Source organism: Mesoplodon bidens (assembly GCF_964165515.1).
Source record: "Mesoplodon bidens genome assembly, chromosome: 1".
NCBI classification, from domain to species: domain Eukaryota; kingdom Metazoa; phylum Chordata; class Mammalia; order Artiodactyla; family Ziphiidae; genus Mesoplodon; species Mesoplodon bidens.
Window position 1 is genome coordinate 76,706,883 of NC_138176.1, and position 17,741 is coordinate 76,724,623.

The 17,741-nt window shown below is 43.6% G+C and overlaps 1 protein-coding gene across 5 annotated transcripts; it reads right to left on the reverse strand.

The window, feature by feature from the left end:
- Positions 1-1,452: 1,452 nt before the first annotated feature.
- CASP6 (caspase 6) lies at positions 1,453-17,059 on the reverse strand. 5 transcript variants are annotated; one of them, XM_081247079.1, is made up of 8 exons: positions 16,910-17,059; positions 16,143-16,333; positions 10,587-10,626; positions 8,615-8,761; positions 8,095-8,171; positions 6,055-6,230; positions 2,750-2,909; positions 1,453-2,092 (listed from the first exon to the last, which is right to left on the reverse strand). In XM_081247079.1, the coding sequence occupies exons 3-8, from the start codon at positions 10,613-10,615 to the stop codon at positions 1,854-1,856; spliced, it is 828 nt and encodes a 275-aa protein (XP_081103205.1). In that variant the 5' UTR covers positions 10,616-10,626; positions 16,143-16,333; positions 16,910-17,059; the 3' UTR covers positions 1,453-1,853. The 5 variants fall into 5 exon arrangements, with proteins under 5 accessions (XP_081103205.1, XP_081103206.1, XP_081103204.1 ...); XM_081247080.1 differs by lacking the exon at positions 16,910-17,059 and adding an exon at positions 16,676-16,755 and having other exon boundaries at positions 16,169-16,333; XM_081247078.1 differs by lacking the exon at positions 16,910-17,059 and adding an exon at positions 16,676-16,755.
- Between the last annotated feature and the right edge of the window lie 682 nt (positions 17,060-17,741).

The window sequence follows — 17,741 nt, forward strand, 5'->3', positions numbered from 1 at the left end:
TGAATTAATTCTTAGTAAAGATAGCTCCCTTTGACTTGGATCTTCCCACTTGGCAAAGTAAAATAAAGTTTAATTCTTCAGAGAAGGAGCTACATGTAGGTCACATTGTACTTACTTTATGACAGGTGAAACTGACTTCTGAGTACCCAGGGGATGACAGCTCAGTGATCAGAGGCAAGACTCTCTGACCTTTTTAGTATTTAAACTGTAGTTTCTCAAATGAGACACTTCATTTATGTTAAACCTTTATAGATCAGTTATTAACATAAACAGAGTATGAAATTTCTACTCAAGTTCCAAGTTGTAAGTTAAACAGATTGGAACTAAAACTAAAGGAATCCAAATTACGCGTTAGTTTTATTACAAAAGGATTGTTTTATCCTGAGACAACTGTTAAAAACAAAATTCAACTGTGTCCCTATGGCTTCCACAGCTCAAATCTGATGGCATTTTGATGCCCAGATATGTAGGTACCAATGTCACTGCATCTGTACAAGAGGATTTTATTCAGATAAACCTTTGATTACATTCAAGGGAAAAAAAAAATGAATGTGTGTGTGTGTGTGTGAGGGGGGTTTGTTCAGCTTTTTAATAACATGAGCTAAATTCTCTTAAGTAACCAAAGCTGTATATTCTTTGCCTAGAGGGCCAGGCCCATGTTCACTGGATGAACTGAGGAGAGCTTCTGTAGTCATTTGCTCTTGCAAGAAGAGCCGGCAGCACCTGTGGGTCGGGGGTTAAAGGAAAGGTACAATGTTCAACTGACATGACCACATGTCATGACCTGTCATGACCACAAAAAAAGGTATAAATGTCCCACTGACCTTAGCATATAGTTGGCACGTGTTTTGAACTACAACTGAAACAGCACAGGCAAACTACTGCTTCTGAACTAGCAACTCACAAGTTTGCTATCAAAGCCCAAACTTCTAATCATATTCAGCCTCCGGCAGGTTATTAACAAAACATATTACTCAAAATTTACATATCATATTAGTAAGAACTGAACCTTAAAAGTAACATCTGGGAATTTCCTGGTGGTCCAGTGGTTAAGACTCCGAGCTCCCACTGCAGGGGGCACGGGTCCATTCGCTGGTCGGGGAACTTAAGATCCTGCATGCCACATGCCGTGTGGCACAGCCAAAAAAAAAAAAAGGTAACATCTATTATTCCATGAACATGATGATGGTCTGTGAGTGGGACTGCCGGACAGTGCATAGTAACTAACATGCAAGATACTGACAGAATCAAACTTTGCAAGTGTGTAGCCTCTACTGACTAAGAATTAACTGTGTTTCATATTTCTCCCTCAAAATGCCATGTAATAGTTCTTGAAGGCTCATTTTCTTTTTTTAAGTGAGAGTTAAAGTCCTATATAAAAAGTGATAATTCATATGTTGATTAATTTATATGACCAAGTAAAACAAGTCATCGATAAATTACACAAATGAGTAAGAATGTGAATTTGAAAAATTTAATAAAGAATGAATTTCAGATATTAAAGGAAAACAATGAATTACTAGGTTCAAAAACTTTTAAAAACATTATAAAGTTTTATAAAAAGTCACAAAATACAAGTTAAATCAGTCAGGTATTTTGAGTAACCTTGCAATTTACTACAAAAGTCAAGTATTACAAATGCTTGTGGATTTTTATTTATAGGAATTCCCTGAGGATTTCATTTCTACATATGTCAAACCCCTTCACCGTGTCCAATATGAGCTATTTTTTTGTAAAGTTCTCTCATTAAAGCTTAAGACATTTAAAATTGCTGCACCATTTAACTTGCTTCAACCTAGTGATATTTCTTTATATAAAAATACAGATACATAAAACAAAATAGCACCTATCAATCATTTAGATTTTGGAAAGAAATGCAGCTTTTTAGTTAGCATTGAGGCAAAGCAGGGCACCTGCTTCTTTCCAATTGCACTTGGGTCTCTGCAGATGTCCACTCGGCGCTGAGAAACTTTCCTGTTCACCAGCGTGAGGAGTTCTGTGAACTCTAAGGAGGACCCGAATTTTCCCAGCATCTCGCACAAATCTTGAATGTACCACGAGCCATTCACAGTTTCCCGATGAGAATAATAACCTGAAAAAGATAGATAGGAGAGCCACTGAAGTTTTCTGGTCACTTACTGTGACAGAAAAACACCTTTAAAAAGTCTGAGTTCTTAAAAATCCTTGGAGAAGACTAAGATGTGCCGTGATACAGTTTTAAAAGTTTTGTCTGTTGACTATTCTCATGTGGGAAAAATGATTAATTCCATACAGTTCTATAAAAATAGGGTTAATGCTATGTAATTTTCTCCCTTTCCTAAAAATTCCCAAGATAGTAGTAAGCAGGCAATGATTTCTGAGACAAGCGATTAGAAAAAAGAAAAACATAAAATTATTTACTGCAAGAGCAGAGAACAACTGTCATCAGAATATTTTTCAACGTTTTCCGTGAGTGTTACCACAAAAGCAGTGTCACCATCAGTAATTGACATATTCTGCTGCTAATATTCAATATAATTAGCCTTGTAGCTTTATTTAACATAGTTCTCAGGAAGGATTTTTCTATAAGGTATTTTATACTTTTAGATATCACTCTGATCACATGGCACAAAGATCCATTAAGCCTCTGAGCTTCATGACCAAATTACATGCCCCATTAGAAAGACCTCAGCTAAATCAAGCCAACGTGAAACTTACAGGAACTTAGCCAAGAAAGCCAATTATACATTTGTATTAAACAGCCACACACCTTCTGCCACAGAGTAACACATGAGGAAGTCTGCTCCAGCAGGAAGTGTATAAACTGAGGCTGCATCCACCTGGGTTATGTTGACATTCAGCTTGTTTGTCTGATGATCCACTACATCCAAAGGGATGACTGGCACATCGTGCTGGTTTCCCCGACATGCCTACGAGACAAGGAGGAAAATCCCCTCCTTTACTTAGCTATTCTTCCCAATGCGTCATGTTCACAGTGAATGTGTGATTCAGTACGCCTCCACTGCAACATCAACAGAAGCCACTTTATAGGCGCTTCAGAAACAATGCATTCAGGTTTAGAGCAGGCCAAAGCTGACAGGTTTTTTTCCTACTTATGTTTTCCTATAGTTAATGTTGATTGAATGGTACACTGTAAAAGGGAAAGCATCTGTGGTTTTACAGTTTCTTAGGGATTACCCACACCATAGCACCAAGAGTCACCCTTTCTTTTAAAAGCTATAGTATGTCCCTAAGTGTTTCTATATAATCAGGTAATATATTCCCAGATTGGGTTTTCCTTGCCAAGCGGCCGCCATAAATTGTTAAGGGTCAAAATGACACCACATGACCTGAGGGGACATCTATTAATGTGCCTCCTACCTTTTGCTCCTACTTTAAAGTGAGGGCTCAAACTCTTACTAATTCTGACTCACACAAGGGCTAACATTAATTTCTACTCAAATAACTATTATGGGCTGCATTTTGTCCCTCCCCGATTTATACACTAAAGACTTCAATATATAACATATAACCCCCAGTATTTCAAATGTGACTGTATTTGCTGATATGGCCTTTAAAGAGATAATTAAGGTAAAATGAGGTCCTATTGGTGGGCCCTAACCCACTATGACTGGTGTCCTTATAAAAAGAGACCAGGACACAGACATGCACAGAGGAAAGACCATGTGAACAGAAGCCACCTCCCAGGCAAGGAGAGAGGCCTCAGAAGAAATCAACCCTGCTGACACCTTGATCTCAGACTTCTAACCTCCAGAACCGCAAGAAAATAAATTTCTCTTGTCTAAACTACCCAGTTTGTGTACAGGCAGACCTCAGAGAGATTGCAGATTCGGTTCCAGACTACAGCAACACAGTGAGTATTGCAATAAAGTGAGTCACATGAATTTTCTGGTTTCCCAGTGCATATAAAAGTTATGTTTACACTATACTGTAGTCTATTAAGTGTGCAATAGCATTATGTCTAAAAGTACAGACCTTAATTAAAAAATACTTTATTGCTAAAAAATGCTAACCACACCTGAGTCTTCAGCTAGTCATAATCTTTTTGCAATAGTAATGTCAAAATCACAATCATAACAAATATAAGAATGAAAAAGTTTGAAATATGAAAATTACCAAAATATGACACAGAAATGAAGTGAGCAAATGCTGTTGGAAAAATGGCATCAACACAGGGTTGCCACAAACCTTCAATTTGTTAAAAAAAAAAAAAAAAAAAAGCACTATCTGCAAAGTGCAATAAAGTGAGGTTATGCCTGTACTTTGTTCTGGGAGCCCCAGTAAACTGAATACAGTGCTCTAACAGGATTCTGCTGTAGTATTATAAATGCATTCATCAATTCTGAAATGGCTGAAGAATTAGAAGCTTTAAAAGAAACAGTTCGGATGGATCTCAGAGTTAGCATATAAATAGAAGATCCCTAACATCCTATTTTTTACAGGGAGATTTTGATCTTATATAGTATTACCAGGCTTATTTTCAGACCTTATTTTCAACTGTCTTCCTAAATGGAATGTAGAACACATAGAACTCAGTGCCATCACTCGCCAAATCAGCTGCAGCAAGAATAAGAGCCAGCCTTTACCGGGGGCCTGCCACGTGCCAGGCACTGTTCGAAGTGTTTTTCATGTTAGGCCAGATTGTTTTATCCTCTCAACCACCCCATGAGCCAGTGCTATTTCATCCCTGTGTCACAGATGAAGAACCTGAGGCATAGAGAAATGAACTAAATAACTTGGCAAAACATTTTCCTCCTTTGTGGCCCCTGAGTTATTTCCAATTCTCCTGTCTGACAGTGCTGGCCACTCCCTTTTTCACGAGCAGCCTCGCCTGTCATTTTTTTTTTTTTAATATTTATTTACTTTTTGGCTGCGTTGGGTCTTCGTTGCTGTGCGCAGGCGGGCTTTTCTCTCTAGTTTTGGCGAGCGGGGGCTACTCTTTGTTGTGGTGCGCGGGCTTCTCATTGCGGTGGCTTCTCTTGCCGCGAAGCACGGGCTCTAGGCGCGCGGGCTTCTGTAGCTGTGGCTCGTGGCTCTAGAGCGCAGGCTCAGTAGTTGTGGTACACCGGCTTAGTTGCTCCGCGACTTGTAGGATCTTAGTTCCCCGACCAGGGATTGAACTCGGGGCCCTGGCAGTGAGAGCACTGAGTCCTAACCTCTGGACTGCCACGGAATTCCCTCTACACCCGTTTTCCAGGCTTTACTTGACATGGGGAAACTCATCTACTCCCATGCCTTCCAGTACCACCCACCCATCCCCTCATTACTCCCAAACTTATTTCTCTAATCCAGGCTGCCTTTCTCAAGTTCTAGACCTGTATCTCCAACGACATGTCCCACAGACACCCCAGTGCAGCTGTCCAAACATGAAACCAGGGAGCCATCCTTGACTTTTTTTTTTTTTTTATAGCCCCCCTACTCCCTTCCTCAGGGTACGGCAGGGTGTGAAACGTGGCTGTGTCCTCCATGCCGTTCATGGAAATAGAGGATTGCAGCCCTGGAACGTGAGGAATTCTCTTTTTTGTTCAGAATCCTTATTGAGGTACCAAATGATGTTATTCAAGCCCCCAAATATTTTTATCCCTGATACCAGTTTGGCAGTGGGTAACCGCATCTTGGCCTAAGGGAAAATGTGAAAGGACGATGAAAGGATGAAGCAACTAGGACTAGAAGTCTTTATGCCCACATTCTTCCCACCGGCTAGCACGCTCTCCAGCCCCCAAACCAAACCTGGTCTGAACAGGTGGCCCTGCACTGCACTTGCCCACCAGCAGATGCTCGTCCAGCAGCTCTGCCTTGACACTGAGCTGGGCCAGGGAGCAGCACATTCGTTATTTTGAGTCATTTCCAACGTCAATCCGAGTAATAAAGATACTGAGAATCTTTATGTTAAGAAAGAATACTAACAGCTCAAACTGTGACTCTGGCTAGGATTCAAAAAGAGCCTATCTGATTACTGGAGAAAGTTACTTCCAAAATCAGCTTTAGTTCTTTCTAGTCACACGTACGGAACCACGGCCTTGATAATTAAGACTATAACATAATCAGTCATACCTGAATGATAAATATCTTGGGTTTTCCAACCAGGCTCTGACACCTGTCTCCTTTGAACAAGCCAGTCAGTGTCTGAATTTCAATCTTGGTATCATATGCATAGATGTGGTTCCCTTCACCATGACTCAGGAAAACACACAAAAAGCAATCGGCGTCTGCATGGCTAGCGGTTGATGCTAAAAAGGCCCCCAAAAGTTATTTAGAAATGAAAATAAGGTGCTTATTATCTACATCTAAAAATTTAATTTACTAATATTAGAATAAAGTTACATACATACAGTTGAAGGAGGGGAAAATATGTTATTATAATATAAAATCTCTGTAATGAAACACAACTTATTTTAGTATTTAGTCAAGCAATAATTTATACCATACTATATCTGATTTTTTAAAAATCCAAATTATTACAGTTCAAAGTAATAGAGGTGAACAGATTTTGTTAGCTCTCCTAAAACACAGAATAATGACATGGAAAACCTAAAGGGATTATTGTGGGGAACGCCCTTAAAAGATCCAAGTCATTTTGGCAATATAAGTTTCTTTGAGTCAGCAGAGACCTTCTGGAAAGACCCCAAACCTACTACATAACACCTCCCTATGTGTTGCTGCTCCTCCAAGGAGTGCAGCACCTTCACTATATGTCCGCGGCGCTCAGAGCTTCCGAAAGAGTATTAAGACAGGAGAGTGGTGTCCTCCAAAGCTGAGGAGCAAGCAAAGTAGAAAACCTAGTAAGCAGCCAGTTGAAATTATTTACAGGTTAAAGAAGAACTCTGGTATGATGTTCCTCAAAAAATTAAAAATAGAACTACTGTATCCTGCACTTCCACTTCTGGGTATTTATCCGAAGACAACAAAAATGCTCATTTGAAAAGATATATGAACCCTCATATTCATTGCAGCAATTATTACAACAGCCAAGATATGGAAGCAACCTAAATGTCCAACAATGGATGAATGGATAAAAAAAACGTGTGTATATACAGTGGCTTACCATTCAGCCATTAAGAAAAGAAATCTCGCCATTTGCAACAACATGACTGAATCCTGAGAGCATTATGCTAAGTGAGAGAAGGCAGAGAAAGACGTGGTCTCACTATATGTGGAATCCAAAACAGCAGCCAGCAAGCAGGCGACCAACCTCAAAGATGCTGAGAACAGACTGGTGGCTGCTGGGGCAGAGGCTGGGGTGGGGTGGGTGTGGCAAAGTGGGGGAGGGGGCAGAAGGTACTAACTTCCAGTTACACAAATACGTTAAGTCCCGGGGATGTAACGGACAGCATGATGACTGTAGTTAACAATACGGTATCGCATACTGGAAAGCTGCCGAGAGAGGAGATCTTCAAAAGTCCTCATCACAAGAAAGGACAGTCTTTGTAAGTACGTATGGTGACAGATGGTCACTAGACTTCCTGTGGTGATCGTTTCCCAATGTATGCAAATATCAAATCATTATGCTGTATACCTGAAACTAATGTTATATGTCAATTATACCTCAATTTTAAAAAAAGCTCGGAAGAAAGTTTAATTATGTAAATGTTATAATAGTCCATTGACAAATTACTTAAAAATCCACGACATGTAGTGATTATTACAAACGTAAGTTGTTAATTTACCTACTACTGCATAGTGATGTAGAAATTAAGAGATAATGTATATAAATCAACAGTATTATGAAGCCAGTAAAAAACTTGGGTATGGAAGGAGTCAATTAAAAAATAACTACCCAGCATCTGTAGTATTTGCATTTTTGGCTTTTAATTGCCAAATGAAAAGATCATTTCATTCATTTTTAGAGTAACAGACTGTAACTAGTGGTATATAGACTGTAACTTTGGAGGCATAATACTTTGCAAAGGTCTCTAAATCTGGTAGGTAACACAATCAGAGAAGCGCAACCAAAACCTATAACCCATGCTCAATTAACTGACAAGCCTTTTTCACAGTACGGTTAACTATTTGGACCTATCTTTACACATAGGATAACTGAAAACTACTCAATCCCATCGGAGGAATATGAATAAGAAAACTATTGATACCTACCCTCGTGAATTTTGAGCAGTAGTTCTTCTGCTTTAAGATCATCAAAGCATTTCACTTCAAATCCTAGATCTGAAAACCTGGAGATGATAAATTAAATTGGATGTTAGCTTATGAGCTATTCAAAGCTGTCACATACCCCTAATTATTTGAAGAATCTGTACACATTTTTATGACATATAAATTGAGTTTTCTTTAGAGAGAAAGAAAAATCAAATATGACAATGATGGTTTTCCTTGATAACCCATGGTAGGAAGGGATTTATTCATGATAACTGATTTAAGTTACAATACTGCCATCTACTATGCAGACAGATTTATAACAATGCAAAGAATGTTAACATTTAATAGAACAGGATTAGGGGGGAAATTCAGGCAAGTTCTTAAGGGAGGCTGTGCCCAAATGAGGTTCATCCTCAAATACTCTTGCTCTGTCTGTTATTTCATCAGTGTGGACAAGTTTTGATAAGTAGTTATCACTTAAATATCTCACCATCTTGACATATAGATCAAACCATACTACCTGCGCTTAAGATTGTCTCTGTCGGTGCTGGTGCCCTGCCTGTCTGGTAGGGTTAAGTGCCAGAAGAACCTCTCATGATTGAAGATTAAAGCAATTCCTCTCCTCTTGTGGTCCATTTTGTACGTTTCTGCCGGATCAAACACTTCTCTGTTTATGAAAAGTTTTAAAAACAATCACTTAAGTCATATTAAATAACGAGCTCCTCCAAGCCCAAGGTCAACATATAGAGTAGATAGAGGTCTGCTGCATCCTCCTCCTCTGCCAGGTGGACAGACCACTGGTGTGCCCGAGGGAAGCCTCCCAGCCACACTGGCAAGGAAAGTCCTGAAATACTGGGTGGGCCAAAAAGTTCCTTCGGAGTTTTAGTAAAAGACAGACACATTTTCCACCTTCACCAAGAACTTTATTGAACAACATATTCACCATTTTGTTACACTACCTTCTGCCATTTTTCAGGCAACTTCAATTCCATCTTCTCAAAACTTTTAATCTTTTTGAGCAAAGAACTGTTCCAGGTGCCTTTTATAGTCTACCAGGGAATTGAAATTTTTTCCATTAAGAGAATTTTGTAAAGACTGAAATAAATGGAGATCTGAAGGTGCAATGTCTGGTGAATACGGCAGATGAATCAGAACTTCCCAGCCAAGCTGTAACAGTATTTGCCTGGTCATCAGAGGAACATGCAGTCTTGCGTTATCCTGATGGAAGATTATGAATTTTCTGTTGACTAATTCTAGACGCTTTCATCGAGTTCTGCTTTCAGTTGGTCTAACTGGGAGCAGTACTTGTTGGAATGAATCGTTTGGTTTTCCGGAAGGAGCTCATAATACAGAACTCCCTTCCAATCCCACCATAGACACAACATCACCTTCTTTGGAATGAAGACCGGCCTTTGGTGTGGTTGATGGTGGCTCATTTTGCTTGCCCCACGATCTCTTCCGTTCCACATTACTGCGCAGTATCCACTTTTTGTCACCTGTCACAATTTGTTTTAAAAATGGAACGTTTTAATTACATAAAGAATCGCATGCGGAAATACGGTCAAGGTTTTTTTCACTTGACTTATGTGGAACCCAAACATCAAAGTGACTGACATAACCAAGCTGGTGCAGATGATTTTCAGTGCTTGATTTGGGTATTTTGAGTATGTCAGCTATCTCCCAAGTGGTATAACGTTGACTGTCCTCAATTAATGTCTCGATTTGATCGCTATCAACTTCAACTGGTCTACGTGACCGTGGAGCATCGTCCAGCGAGCAATCTCCAGCACGAAACTTCGCAAACCACTTCTGACACGTTCGATCAGCCACAACACCTTCTCCATACGCTGCACAAATCTTTGTGTTTCGGTTGCATTTTTACCTTTCTTGAAATAATAAAGCATAATATGTTGGAAATGTTGCTTTTTTCCTTCCATCTTCAATATTAAAATGGCTACACAAAGATTCACCAATTTTGATAAGTTTTTTTTCAAATGCACGCTGATATGACAGCTGTCACAATACAATCTAACAAAATTGTTTTGAATTAATGAGAGACAGCTAAGTGCTACGAGAGCCATTGAATGGAAAAAAGCGAACAAGCTTTTTGGCCCACCCAATATTCCTGTACCAACGGGTAACAGCAGCCATCCTGAGCACCCCTACACCTAACCCAATCCCTCTGCATGGGTGTCTTTCCCCCAGGTCTCCAGGAGTCAGTGACCAAGGACAACGGCCTGGCCCAGGCCTAGCCCCAGGGCCCATGCCATCCCAACTGTTCAGTATTTTGAACCTCAGTCTAGGTCCCTTCACAGCCAGGGGCAGCACACCTACACTAACCTGCACATCTACAAACCAACCCTCCAAATGCTAAAACCTGACATTCTCAGTTCTGCTTTCTAGCTCCCAGGTCCCTTTCTTGCTTTGATTTCTGTAGGCTGATCATGATCACCAAAGGAAAAGACCTTTACTGGTAAAGAGCACATTTTTACCTCATAGGGAAGGCATCTGTTTCTGTCATGTTTTGTTCACCTATTAAAAAAAAGTTGGGTTTTGTTAATATACTGTTTGACTTACGGTCATAAAACACATCAGGAACTCCCAGCTGCCTTGACTCCTATACTCTTAAGCCCCTTCTGTCTTGGTTAGTTTAAAGGTCAAAGTATGTGAGAAGGAGTAAGGGGGAAGGAAGGGAAAGTGCTATTAATAATAAATTAGAGTGGCACGGACTTATATATACATTACCAAATGTAAAATAGATAGCTAGTGGGAAGCAGCCGCATAGCACAGGGAGATCAGCTCAGTGCTTTGTGACCACCTAGAGGGGTGGGATAGGGAGGGTGGGAGGGAGGGAGACACAAGAGGGAAGAGATATGGGGATATATGTATACGTATAGCTGATTCACTTTGTTGTAAAGCAGAAACTAACACACCGTTTTAAAGCAATTATACTCCAATAAAGATGTTAAAAAAATAAACAAATAACTATAAATTAACAGCTCAATTTTTTCTCACCCCCAACTCTTACGTGCAAAATAAAACAGATTAGAAATGGAGAAAATAAAAAAAAAAATTTTTAATGGAGAAAATATTACTCAAACACATTTGTTGCAAAATGTCTAAAGTAACAAATGTAGCTCTGTGATTATGCAGCTCAAATGAAATATGAAATTGCTTGATATTGCAGAAAATGTTTTTGCAAATATTCTCTGAAACAGAGAAGGGATTAAGTGAAGCAAGAGAACTGAACAGAGCGTGGTTAATACTGGATTACCCTGCCACCTGGAAGAGGTCGACATTTGGTGGAGGAAGGGAAGGGGCAAAGGCTCAGACTTTGATCTCCTGAATGACACGTGCACTTACGACCCTGTAATCGGGACCCTCTGCTCTTGACCCACGAACAGACTTCCCCACCCCCGAGACAGCCTCTCACTGAATCCCTCTCTACTCCTGGGAACAGTGCTGTGCAACAGAGCTCTCTGCAATGACAGAATTCCCTACACCAGAGCTGTCCCATAGGGCAGCCACTGGCCACATGTGGTCTTGAGCGCTTGAAATGTGGCTAGTGTAACTGAGGAACTCAATTAAATTAATTTAAACGTGTGGCCAGTGGCTTCTGTACTGGACAGCACAGTCAGTCTAAGCATCTTCTACAAGAAGGGCCCATTCGCTCATAAATCTGTTTTTACCTGATAAACTTAAGAGCTTAAGAGGGGAGGGGAGAGAAGGTAATACAATATCAACAGTATAGCAAGATGCACCTCTCAGTTGAGGTCTTTGAAGGAAGCGCAACAGACCCTAAGGGTAGACTCCTACCCATCAACTCCTAGTCAAGAGGGTGGGGTCCCCTTCTCTCCTTGGAGTCTCTCCCTGACGCCTGACTGTTCTAACCTCACGTCTCCTCACTGACAAAAATCCGCCCAGGGAGGGAGGATGAGGTGAGATGGGGAATTCAACTCCAGGGCCCTTTACCAGTCACTCTCAGCCGGTTCCTCCCGTAATGCACCCAGCGTTCCAGCCAAGACCCCACGGCGGCCTTCCCCTTCCCCTGTGCCATAGGCCCCAATCAGTTTTTTCTTAACCTTTTGCATCAGTTCCTGGCCTGGGTGATAAAATGCAGATTCCTGGATCCTAACCCTGACTTACAGAATCAGAATCCTGAGAAAGGGGACAATCTGCATTTTTACCAAGGTGATTTTTACTCACACCAAAAATGAGGAGTCAAAAGCAGCCTCTAATGCATCCTCCCCTCGCTCCCAAAGTTTCCGTGCTACTCCACATCCTGCTCTAAGGTGGATACTTCATATTCCACACCCTGCTTTACTGGGAATACTTCCTACCAAGCACTCCTCTATCCAGGGGGACTTCCCTACTGTACAGCTGCTCTACTGGGGGATTTCCTACTCCACGCAGTGTTCTAAAAGGGATCCCACCGACCCCACCCACTGTTCTACGAAGGTTACACGGTAGCTCATACACGGTTCCACCAGAACTCTTCCTCCTCCACACACTGATGCTGGGGATACTTCCTGCTGTACACACTGTCCTCCCAGGGACAGTACTTACTGCACACACTTCTCTACTAGAACACTTGCTGCTCTGCACACTCAACACTGGGGATACTTCCTACCACGCACAGTGCTCTCCAGGGATCCACCAACTCCTCTACCCAGAATACTTCCTGTACCACACACCAGTCTACCATGAAACCTCCAGCCCTACTCCGCTCCCAGGGCACTTCCTTCTCCACACACTGCTCTACTGGGGACACGTCCTACCCCACACACTGCTGTACAGCTGATGCTTCCTAATAAGTCACCCCTCTACTTGGGATGCTGACCCAGTGAGCACACGGCTCTCTGGGGGATACTTCCGATTCCACAGTTATGCACAGGATACCTCCTCCTACACACCCCGTTCTACCAGGGTTACTTCCTGTGCCACACAGTGTTCTACCCGGGATACAGAAACTGCTCTACTCAGAATACTTCCGACTCCACACAATGATAAACTGGGATGCTTCGTGGTCCACACACTGCTCTGCTACGGATACTTCGACTCCACGTACTGCCCTACCTAGGACACATCCTATTGCACACCATGCTCTATCCTGGAGACTTCCTACTTCACACCCTGATCTACCAAGGTTACCTGGAAACACCCGCACACCGCTCTCCCCGGGACACGTCCTACTCTTCTTACTCTACAGATCACTCTACCCAGAATTCTCCCCACTCCACACACTGCTCTACGGAGGACACTTCCTTCTCCACACACTTTCCACCGGCGATACTTCCGGCTCCACTCAGTGCTCGCCCGAGGATACATCCTACCTTTCCTACTGCACACACTGCTCTCTGTGACATACTGCTTACTAGGACGGGGCTCCACCGGAGCAGAGTTCCTTAATAGAGACCTCTTTACCTGGATACCTCCTCCTCAACAGCGCTGTGCCCAGGGACACTTCCCTCCTGCGCTCAGTGCTCACCTAGGACACCTCCTGCCCCACGCACGGCTCCACTGAATGTACATCCTACGCTTCCCACTCCACAAACAGCCATACCCAGGATGCTTCCTACTCCACACGCTGTTCTCCTGGGATGCTTCCCACTCCACACGGCTCTATGGGGCATGCTTCCCACTAAGACTCCCCGCTACTCAGGGATGCTGCCCTTGTGAACACACTGCTCTTCTAGCGCATAAACTCCTCCACCCAGAAGACTTCCTACAACACACTGATACATCATGATACTTTCTAGTCCACACACTGCTCCCCCTGGGACACTTCCCACTTCTGACAGTGCTCCACTGGGGATACTTCCACACCCTGCTCTTCCTGGGCTACGTCCTACTCACACACTGTTCTAACTGGGATGCCTCCTGCCCCACAATTGCTCTTCCCTGAAGAGCTCCACACCGTGTCTACCGGGGTAACTTCCTGCTCCCCACACTGCCCTACCAGAGCAGTGCAGGGTTTTCTCTCCTTCCATTTCCAAAAGCTTCTGTTCCAGGATCCCTTTAATAACCTCACGTGCTTATCCTTAAACCAATTATACAATAAAGAAATAGAACCACTCAAACTAAACACATTAAATCCATATCTGAAAGCCAATCACCTCCTTCACCGGCCAAGAACCCGCACAGGCTGGAGAGCACCTGAGTCTCTTCTGTGATGCCCAGAGTAGTAGCAGACCCAGCAGTTCACCTCTCCCAGCTTTTGCACCTTGTTGGCTAGTGAGCCTAAGGCAGCTTGAAGTGTCCCTGGCGGAAGCTGTGCCAACTGGCCGGTCAACAAACTAACTCAAGTCCTTGAGGGTGAAAGCACTGGAGAGGTACCCTCGACTGGGTCTTTAAAGTTCCTTTTTCACAGTCTGAGGAAGGAGCTTCCCAATTCTCCTGGGCTGGATGTAATTTATGCTGTGCATTTGGGTCATCTCAAATACTGCCCTCAGCTTACAGACTTAGGAAAGATGGCCAGTTTTAAGTAACTCAAGATTAATTTGTTTAAAATGACATTCAATTTCAAAGTTAACAGATAGGACAATCTCAGTGAGGCATTTTTTAAAGTTTTTTTTTGTTGTCACTGTTAACATGATAGATGTAGAAAGACACTGGGCTGTGAAAACTTTAGTTCTGATCCTCACAGGCTCTAACCTTCACTCTGCTATAAACAGGCACCCTGTATCCTACAATACCAATTACTGACCAAGTCCAGCTGCCACTCTGTTCTAGCAGTTTGTTGAATCAGAACAGAAAGCTATGAAGACAGACATTAGAACTGAGGTTCCAATACTTTTCCTGGAGTTGATCAATTTTACCCTGCTTCCAGAGAACATACAATGCGACTCTGTCGCAGTCACTTTAAACTGCATGTACCCAGCAGACTAGCTTTCAGGAAGGGTGCGCTTTAACAAGTATCATCGTACTGCATGAATACAAACAAACTGGCTTTGTTGACATAGGGAAAATAAATCTTAATGAGGGAGATACCCTATATAACATTTACAAATTCCTGTTCATCTGCAATCTATTCATCAAAAATGGGTCCGCCACTAAACCTGACTCTTGACCTCTTCTCCCCTCTCCTAGCCTCTGATTTAAGCAATTTTCCTCTCCACCATAATGCAACCACGACTTCTTTGCTCCTTAAACAAGTTTAGTCTTTACAAAACCAATCAATCATTCCTTTTTCCTCCACACCTTAATCTGTTAATGCCCCCAGCTACCATTTGTTGATGGCGTGGCACTTTAGATAACTTTATCTCACTCTGCTCCACAGGCCCCGTGAGACAGAGAAAGTGCAAGAGATTTGTCCAAGGTCAGTGCCCAGGAGTTGGTACTGAAGACCCCGTTCTGACTGTAGATTCCAAAGTCCCTACACTCCCTGTCACCATGTTAAAACCACTCCCACCAGAGAGAGACCAAAAACCTTTCTAAACTAAGTGTTCATTTCTCCCAACTTCTTCAGCATCTACGGTTGTCATCTTCATTCACTGCAGTATCTATGAAGATCTACCCATATTCCCTATCAACAATTGGTTTATTAATTCTACTTTGAGTGACTCATGTCAGGCCTGGAACACACTGGAAGAGGGGTGGGGTGGAGACTGAAAAGGGAGCAAGTAGGAAAAGGAAAGAAGCCATAAAAAGAATGGTGGGCGACATGCGGTGACTAGCGGTCCCTCAAGCATCCTGGACCCCTGCCCCTGCTTCCCACCCCTCACCACTGGTTCCAAAAGGGCAATGGCCACTGGACCTCGCACTGTCCATCAAGGTAGTGCCACTTCCTCCTGAACAACCATGGTGACTTTTACAACTTGCCTCTGGGGCAAAAGGCTTGTTTTGTGCGGCGAAGAATAAAAAGCTCTGAAATAAAGGCGCTCTGCATCGACTGGACTGCCAGCGCTTCAAACCACCCCCCACTTTTTTTTTTTTTTTTTTTTACTATGGCCAGAATTTCTAAACCTTATAAGTAAAACAATAAGTGACAGGGAAGAACGTTCTAAAGCATGCGTTTAGCAGTTGATTATTTTGTAGAGAATAGTTACTGTGGCTTTAACTTAAATTCACGAACAACTGCAGGTTTCCTGGAGGCTGGAGAGCCATGGTGGCTGTGCAGCCGCCGACGCCTGGATTTTGTCTCTAGGTTCAGAGTGGTCAAGCCCGGGGACCTCTCTGCCCGGGGACTGCCTCGGGCCGGTCACGCTCCATTGTTACTGCAGGCAACCACTTCTTCTGACTGAGAATTGAGAAAACAAAACAAGATCCAACCTCCAAAAGTTAACTTTCTTATGACCAGGCGCAGTTAAAGTTTAAATAGCCCCGACGGCTAGAAAGAGATCAGCGCCCGGAGGACAAAAGCGGCCAGGGCACGCCCCAGCGCTCGGCGCCGCCACCAGGGACCGAAAGGAGGCGGCGGCTAGGTTCCCGAGTTGTTTTTCTGAGCCCAGAAGCTAAGCTGCGCCCACCAGAGCTGAGCGCTTCCCTCCAAGACCCTCAATTTCTTCCGGCCGCCGAGCAAAGCCGGAGGAGCCCGCGTCCCCGCCCCCGCCTGCGCGCCCCCCCTGCACCCGCCGCCTACCTGCACCGCGAGCCCCGCGGAGCACCGGCACCGAGCTCATCGCGGCAGAGCGCGCAGCACCGACGCCCCGACGGCCTCCGCTTCCTGCAGCCGGGCTGCAGCCCCGCCCCTTCCTCCCCCCGCCCCCGCCCCCGCCCACCCCGCGCCCGCGCTCCCTGCCCGCCGCCTGCCGGAGGGTGGGACGGAGTCGGTGGTGGCAGTGCCCCCCGCAGAGTTAAGGCCCCTTTCCCTCACACGGAGTTCGCCGAGGCAAGAGCGCCCGGGCAGGGCAGGGGACCCGGTCTCGTCCGCCTGGCGCCTTGGAGAGCCGAATCCTGCCGTGGGGAGACGTCAGATTCTATCCCGAGCACGAGCGGCGGTCCCGGCGTGGGAGGCTCCAGGCAACTGCAGATGACCTGCGGCGAGCTCCACGCTCAAGCCCCGCCCCAAGCGTTTGCTCCTCCTCACTCCCTCAAAGGTGCAGGCTGTTGTGTTCCTGTTTCCCTAGTAGTCCTTTCTCCAGTACGAGTTATTTATAGGATTTGTAAGAATATGCAGTATTTTAAAACGCTCTTTGTTTGTATAGAGGATTCGGGCCAAAGTAAACTAGATGGATTCTCAAGGGTGGCTTTTATAAGTAGAGGTAATTCGGGGAAGGAATCATGCAGAAATTAGGAGACCGGACTCTGGGGTCTGTAGACTATGGCTTTTAACGACCCAGATCATGTCTGTTGCATTTAATTGAGCTCCTCTTCGGGTGGTTGGCTAGTGTGTAAATTTGCTTCAACGAACAACTCTGAAATCGGAAGAAAAGGTGGCTTCCTCTTTCCCAACTTCTCTGGGTCTTGCCATTTAACAAGTAACCGACATCAGACTGGGGGAAAAAATGTGTTAAGGAACCATTTCTAATACATTAAAATAAGTATAAGGGATCCGTCTCCTATAAGCATCACCCTTTATTGGGGAGGGAAAAATAAAATCTAACTTGGTAACTTTTCCTACATGTACTTGTGGTTCAAAAGTCTTGCTTGGTCATTGAATAGAATATGAAATCAAAGGATTTTACTCATCCCACGCCACTTACTGT

Coding starts and splice junctions, on each gene's coding strand:
- CASP6 (XM_081247077.1), bottom strand. CDS start 16,715: ATGAGCTCGGTGCCGGTGCTCCGCGGGGCTCGCGGTGCAG. Junction 2,910..6,054: donor CCAAGATATTTATCATTCAG/GTATGACTGATT, acceptor CTTGTCTCGTAG/GCATGTCGGGGAAACCAGCA. Junction 2,093..2,749: donor GTGTTACTCTGTGGCAGAAG/GTGTGTGGCTGT, acceptor TATCTTTTTCAG/GTTATTATTCTCATCGGGAA.